The 6,307-nt window shown below is 50.7% G+C and overlaps 1 protein-coding gene across 6 annotated transcripts in view; it reads right to left on the reverse strand.

Annotated features, from left to right (window-relative positions):
• Nucleotides 1-2,514: 2,514 nt before the first annotated feature.
• Nucleotides 2,515-6,307, reverse strand: part of diaph2 (diaphanous-related formin 2) — a 258,036-nt gene continuing 254,243 nt past the window's right edge. For all 6 annotated transcript variants that reach the window (XM_029847330.1, XM_029847329.1, XM_029847331.1 and 3 more), the window contains one exon: nucleotides 2,515-4,864. In XM_029847330.1, the coding sequence (XP_029703190.1) occupies nucleotides 4,800-4,864 (65 nt within the window). In that variant the 3' untranslated portion in view covers nucleotides 2,515-4,799. The remainder of the gene's footprint in view (nucleotides 4,865-6,307) is intronic.

Here is a 6,307-nt window from a genome sequence, read left to right on the forward strand (position 1 = left end):
AAATCTGGTCACTTGACCCGCCGAGATGAGGGAAGCTCTACTTTTTCTGGCGGATGTATCCTCCACCGTTGCTGGTGTTTGGAACGAGCGAGGGAACAAGCTCGTGGCCGTCTGTTCCACGGCTCTCCTGACCTGGTTCGTCCCGCGTTCGTCTCCAGGTTTCCCGCTAATCCCGCCTTCGCGCTCCTTCATATCGGAGCGACAGACGTCTCTCCTGAGTTCAGTCATGCGTTTGAAGGCTGCTGGAGGACGATGAAAAGCCCGTTTTGCTTCAAACCCTCGGTTGCTAAATGAGTTGCCAGGGCATTATTAATAATCCTGGGATGCAGGATATTCAGGAAAGGGGGAGAAAGAACCCAGCGTGATGCCTGAATGGAGCGGCCTCCATATTTTAGTGTTTCTGTGCGCGTGCGTGTGTTTATGTGCTGGCGTGTAAGTTAGCATTCATGGGGTCAACCCTTTTATCCTCATCTTTCTGGAGAGTGTGTGAGTGTTTGTGCGCTCCAGCGTCTCCGCAGGGACTATTTCAGCGGAGGCCAAAGAACACAGAAACTTTGAAAGAGCTTTTTATGTACTTTTGAGTGAAATGGTCTTAAGAAAGGCTTTTCATAGTTAAAGAAAAAAAACCTTCTCATTCAGGCTTCCACATCCAGAAGGGCACTTACCCAATTACCGACCTCCCTTCCTCCATCCCCACATCCATCAGCCCCCCCCCCCCCCCAACTCTGGGGCCCGTGTTGTGAGTGCAGGCGCCGCCTCGGGCGGGGGGGGCAGCTCAGTGGTCCTGGATGTGGGACACGTCAGCCAGCCTTCGCTGACTCAGCCTTTTCTACTTTGTGGCTAAATTGCAGGACTTGAAACGACGACGCCGCTACGCTAACGCTACGCTAACGACGGATGAGGGTGTTTGACCACGCGGCCCGACAGAAAGAGCTCTGATTTGGTTAAGGTGTGTGTGTGTGTGTGTGTGTGTCAAGGCCTTCAGGGCGAGACCTCACGCACGTCTGACGGATAAAAGTCTCTTCACTCCGCTGCTGTTTGACATTTCAGAGCTCAGGAAAACTTTCCGCTCTCCTCCCGCCTTCGCCGCCGCCCCCCCCGGCTCATAGACACGCTGGCCTGGACGTGAGCCCGTCTCCTCCGGTCCGTCTGACAGGCAAAATGGAGGCGCAGACAAAGACAGAGCCTAACTCACTGATCTGAATCAAATGGCAGGATGGGGGGGTGTGATGGGTGGGGGGGGTGATGGGTGCCACGGAGGGAGCGGCACACACGGGCGGGATGGTGAAGGCAGGCATGAGGGGCTTGATGTGGATTTTTTCTGACAGGTTGACGTCTCCTCTGAGCTGACCCTCTTCCTGCTGGGAGCTGCAGCTCCTGGATGCGTGTGTGTGTGTGTGTGTGTGTGTGTGGGGGGGGGTGATCAAGGCGCGGCGATCACGGCAGCGATAATCGATCGTAAGGGCGAAAACGCCGGCGTCATCCTGCCAGCAGCCCGAATCGAGTGGAGCTGGGATCTGAATTCTGCTGCTGGAGTTGAGCTGACTCTCCATCGCTCAGTGTCAGGTGGGATTATGGGATAGAGCAGGAATACCATCGCTTAGCGACAGCGGAGACACATCGGCTGCCTGCCGCCTTTTAAAATTGCATGTGTTAGGAAGGAGAAAAGTCCGGAGTGACGCTGGAGCAGCGACGCTGCACGTTCCACTCACTTGTTGGGCGCGCACGTGTAGTGCACGTGCACAAAACGGTGCGAGACGGCACGCCAACTGTTGCGTTTGAGAAAAATTCCACGCCGGAAGCAGAATTTCCAAATTCCTTTGCTCATCTGTTACCCAGGGAACTAAAATCTTCTTCATTCCAGAACGTTTGTTCACGACGTTCCTGGTGGAGAACGTTGCTCCGTCCGGTTCTGGATCCGGCTTCACCCAGAGAAATCCGAGGCATGGCAGCCAAGTACTGGGCCGGGGGCCCGGGGGGGTCACCACGTCAACCTTTATGTTCTGATGTTCTGCTGCGCATGAGGAGCCGAACACGGCACACGCTAAAGAACCTGAGCGAAGTTGGGCCTGTTGGAAAAGTGAGTAGACAATTGGTCAGTCACCACGGCAACGGAGAGCTAAAAGAACACAGGGAAAAAATGATGAATGAGTGGAAAAAATTGTATTTCCTTTTCTGTGAGGAAAATGATTTCCAGCATTTGGGCGACATGTAAGTGCTCTAAATAATAACAGGAACATTTGAGATTATTTTCCAGAGCAAATCTGGTTTTATATTTCTATAACAAACAGAAATTGTTACAGTTTCTTAACATTATTGTACAAGACTGATGCATAAAGAAAACAATAGCATTAGCACTAGCATTAGCCGCGTACAGCCGATCAAACCTGCTGTCACATCGCCCGGGTCCAAATATGTGGTCTTTACGGCACCAAGACGTCCCATCCGTCATGTTCTAGAGCAGTAATAGCGTAATAAAGCAGTAATTACACAATTGATCACACAGAGAGCTGGTGACTTTCAGAGCTGAGTTTATATAACAAAGTGGTTATTACTTAGTATCATATTCATTACATGTTTTATGGAAGGGCAGTGTTCATAACCATGTCGTTTCATCATGGATACAAATAAACTCACGACGTTACAAATATAAATGTTTCTGGAGGCGATAAGACAGAACTCGTGACAACAGCGTAGGCAGGGACTCGCCGGCTAAACTCTGCGCTCGGACAGCGTCTGTCAACACTTGTCAACGCGTTATTTGTTGATTCAGCTGCCAGCAAAGTTCCCGAAAAACCAAACTAACACAATCAATTGTTCAAACGAGCGCAGCGGGAATGTGGCAGCTGAAAACATTTAGCCAAAACGGACTTGCAAACATTTCATGCCGCTGTGCCGTCCCAGCAAGAGTGCTAACTGTCAGCACTTAGCAGCGACCGCTAGCTCGGTAACCCTTCCCTGCCTCCACTTCCTGGTAGCTACAACGAACGCAGCGACGGTTTGTTGGTCACGAGACAAAAACAGACAAAAGAGCTTCGCAGCTAAACGACAGAATGGTCTCTGACCTGAGACGCTCCAGCTACTTCCTATAAAAACACACCAATTCGACGTTCCTAAACGATGGAATGTGGAGGACATTTAACAATCACGTCACGCGCACGTGCACGCGTTTTCACTCCCAGCACGTCGCATCGTGAGGCCGTAAAACCGACGCGATAGCTGCTCTTATTTTTGTTGCTTCATAGAGGAAACAAAGCTTCATCCTTTGACGAGCGTCTGGGAAAATGACGTCATTGGAGAAGTTTCATTGTTTTGAAGCCATTTTATCGATGAAACTGGTCGATTTAAACATTTCGCACAGATTTTGGAGGAATCCTGTATAACTTCTACAATGGCTAACACTTTAGCGCTAATCCATGATGGCTAATCACCAAACACGTTTGAATGTTGGATGAAAGGCTAACGTAAAAACTCTAACTTTCAATGATCCAAATGGTTGGATCCATATTCATAATTACTGAAATAAAACTTTAAAACACATCTTGACAAACTTTCTCTGACTTGCACGAGACATGAGCCCAGTTTAAAGGACAAATATGCTAATTTCATCTCGTCTCATGGTGAGAAAAGCCGTTGGCACATGCGCAAAACAAGTCAAAATATTAAACAGGGTTCAATTTTCAGCTGATTTTCACATGCAAAGATTAAAAAAAAAATCATCTCTCCATTTCTTTTTAGGGGGGCCTGAAAAGCATTGAAACAATTAGGGCAATTGAAGGAATCAGTGATTTAAGATGTTTTCTGTTTGGCCATCGCCATGACAACATCAAATCCTGCTGGTGGGGTTTGTGAGCAGCAGCACCTCTGTGAAGGATGGAACATTTCGCTTCTTGTTTGCGCAACAATGCTGGCGCAACTGTTTAGCATTAGCTTCCATTAGCAACGACGGTTGCTACCGAGATCGTCACGATTGCGCATGTAACGAGAGTTTTAATCTCTGTCAGCATTTTCTCCACACAGCAAATTACAAACAAAGGTTAATATCAAAACTTTGAATAAACCCCCCCCGGAGAAAACGAAAGATCGGCGGCGGCGGCGGCGTCTCCTCCTGGCAGCCGCGTGCATTCAGAAATCCGTCAGTCTCTCGTTTCAGCTGAAACAACCTCGGCAACCCCGCGGCTTCCCAGAAATATTACACAACTAAAATAAACACATGTTGCCATGATGGAGATTAGGGTTTGAGTCAGGCTGTGAAACGTGGGCGGAGACGGCGGCCGCTGGCGGGGCTCCGCAGGAAGGAAGTGAAAACGCTTCATGTGGAGTCTCGATGTCGGCCGGAGGGTCAAAAACGGAGGGAAAACGTCTGCAGCAGCCGCCGATTCTCCTCCCAAATGTCAGCAGGTTGCGGGATTGAGTGTTGAAACGCCGTCTGTCTGAAGGACAGGTGCCCTTTGGTTAAGCGTTGTGGGCGGGGCCTGTTTCCAAGATGGACCGGTCCTTCCCGTCCGCGTCGGGTCAGAACCACCAGTTAATGGATTTGTCTCACGGGGAAAAAAAATCAATTCAAACACTCCGTTTTTCTTATTTTGTAGCACAGGAACATTTAGCATGATGAGAAAGTTCGAAATAAATAGGTATGACATCGTGCGTGTGTGTGTGTGTGTGTGTGTGTGTGTGTGTGTGTGTGCTCCACAGTGGGGGGTTGCTCCCTCATCCCTCCTCCCCTCAGACGTCCTCCGGGTCTCCGCCTCGCAGGCCTCTTTGGCACTTGTCGAGCGTCCTGTGGTAGGCGCGCCGGATCACCGAGCCGGGTGGCTTGGGTTGTGGCGCGAGCGCGACCTTTCCAGGACGGCGCGGCGGTTGTCTGCTCGGATCGAAAGACACAACAAAGATGGAGAAGCGGAGTTAGACGGGGAGGAGCGAGCGGGAGGAGCGAGCGGGAACGATGGGAAGCAAAGCCGGGGTGATTGGGAGCCGAGCAGCAGGGGATGATGGGAAAAGGAGACTCTGCTGGAGGTCACATGCCCGTCTGCTGTCATGGTAACGCCATCCCATGTTCCACTCAAAGCCCTTCAACTCCTCCAGTCAGATGCGACGTGCATGTGCAGTGTGGTCACATGACGTCCTCAGACTAAACCCAGGTCCTCCGTCCCGGATATGAACCCAGTTCCCTCACGTGTTCCGGGAGCAACTGTCGGATCCAGTGGAGCAGCAGATCAAAGCTCCCTTCAAAGTTCAAAGAGTAACAACAAAGGGAGCAACGATGATGATAAAAGGAAGAAACCAGAAGTGGCTCCTGTCTTCCTGATCACTCTTTGATTAAATTTAGGGTCTGAAGTCAACCCCCCCCCCCCATCCGTGCTGTTTAATCAGGACACCCTTGGGTTTTCGGGGGGGCTCAACTGTGGATGTGAACGCATCTTCATCATCAAAGAAACAGACGTGAAGTAGCAGCTCGAACACATGATCCCTCCTCGCGAGTTTCTGGACCTGCAGCTGCCCCCCCCCCCCCCCACCAAAACTGAAGAATAAACTGAAGAGAATATTCGTTTGTACTTTAGTAAACCCGTCTTGGTCTAAGCTCGTTATTTTTCTTAGCAATTTGATCTCAAATTTCACAGCACAAAGTCCAGATGTCACATGACCTAATTGAGGAATTTGATTGGTTGGTCTCGTCCTCCGAGGGCTGTGATTGGTGGATCGATCTGACGAGTGTATCGGGCTCGTTGGATTCTGATCAACCCCCACCCCCACCCCACACTTCAATCATCACAGTTTAAAGGGAGAAGAGGGGAACTAACTAGCAGGCTGCTAACTGGAGCGCAGGGGGAGACACGAGACTGAGGGGACGGATCTTCACTTCAGGAAAAACGACTCCTTTCTACTCGCCACTGGCTTTGATGGCTTCTTTACCTGCTTCTCCCAGAGGCTGCGTCTTTTTCCGGGTTCCAGTAGGCGTGACACAGAGGAGCACAGGAGCAGAAGAAGAAATTGACAAAAGAGGAGCGAGTTATCCGTGTTACAGCTGGGGAGATGTCGGCATATCAGGACTTAATTAAACGCTGGTTGGGAACGTTCCTCAGAATGTTACGGAATGCACGGAGGACTCCAGCGACAGTGGGCAGATGGAGGGAGGGGCAACAGATATGTATACCACACGCACGCTCCGTTGCGTATAGCATTGACGTCGCCAGGATCTCTGCCATGGGGGGGGGGCGCTGGATTACTGAACAGCTGGAGCCGAGGCCTCTGAGCCGGGCGGAGTCGAGGCCGACCTTCTCCGTGCCGTCTGCAGTCAGATGTCATC

The sequence above is a fragment of the Takifugu rubripes genome, chromosome 14 (genome assembly GCF_901000725.2).
Source record: "Takifugu rubripes chromosome 14, fTakRub1.2, whole genome shotgun sequence".
Lineage (NCBI taxonomy): Eukaryota > Metazoa > Chordata > Actinopteri > Tetraodontiformes > Tetraodontidae > Takifugu > Takifugu rubripes.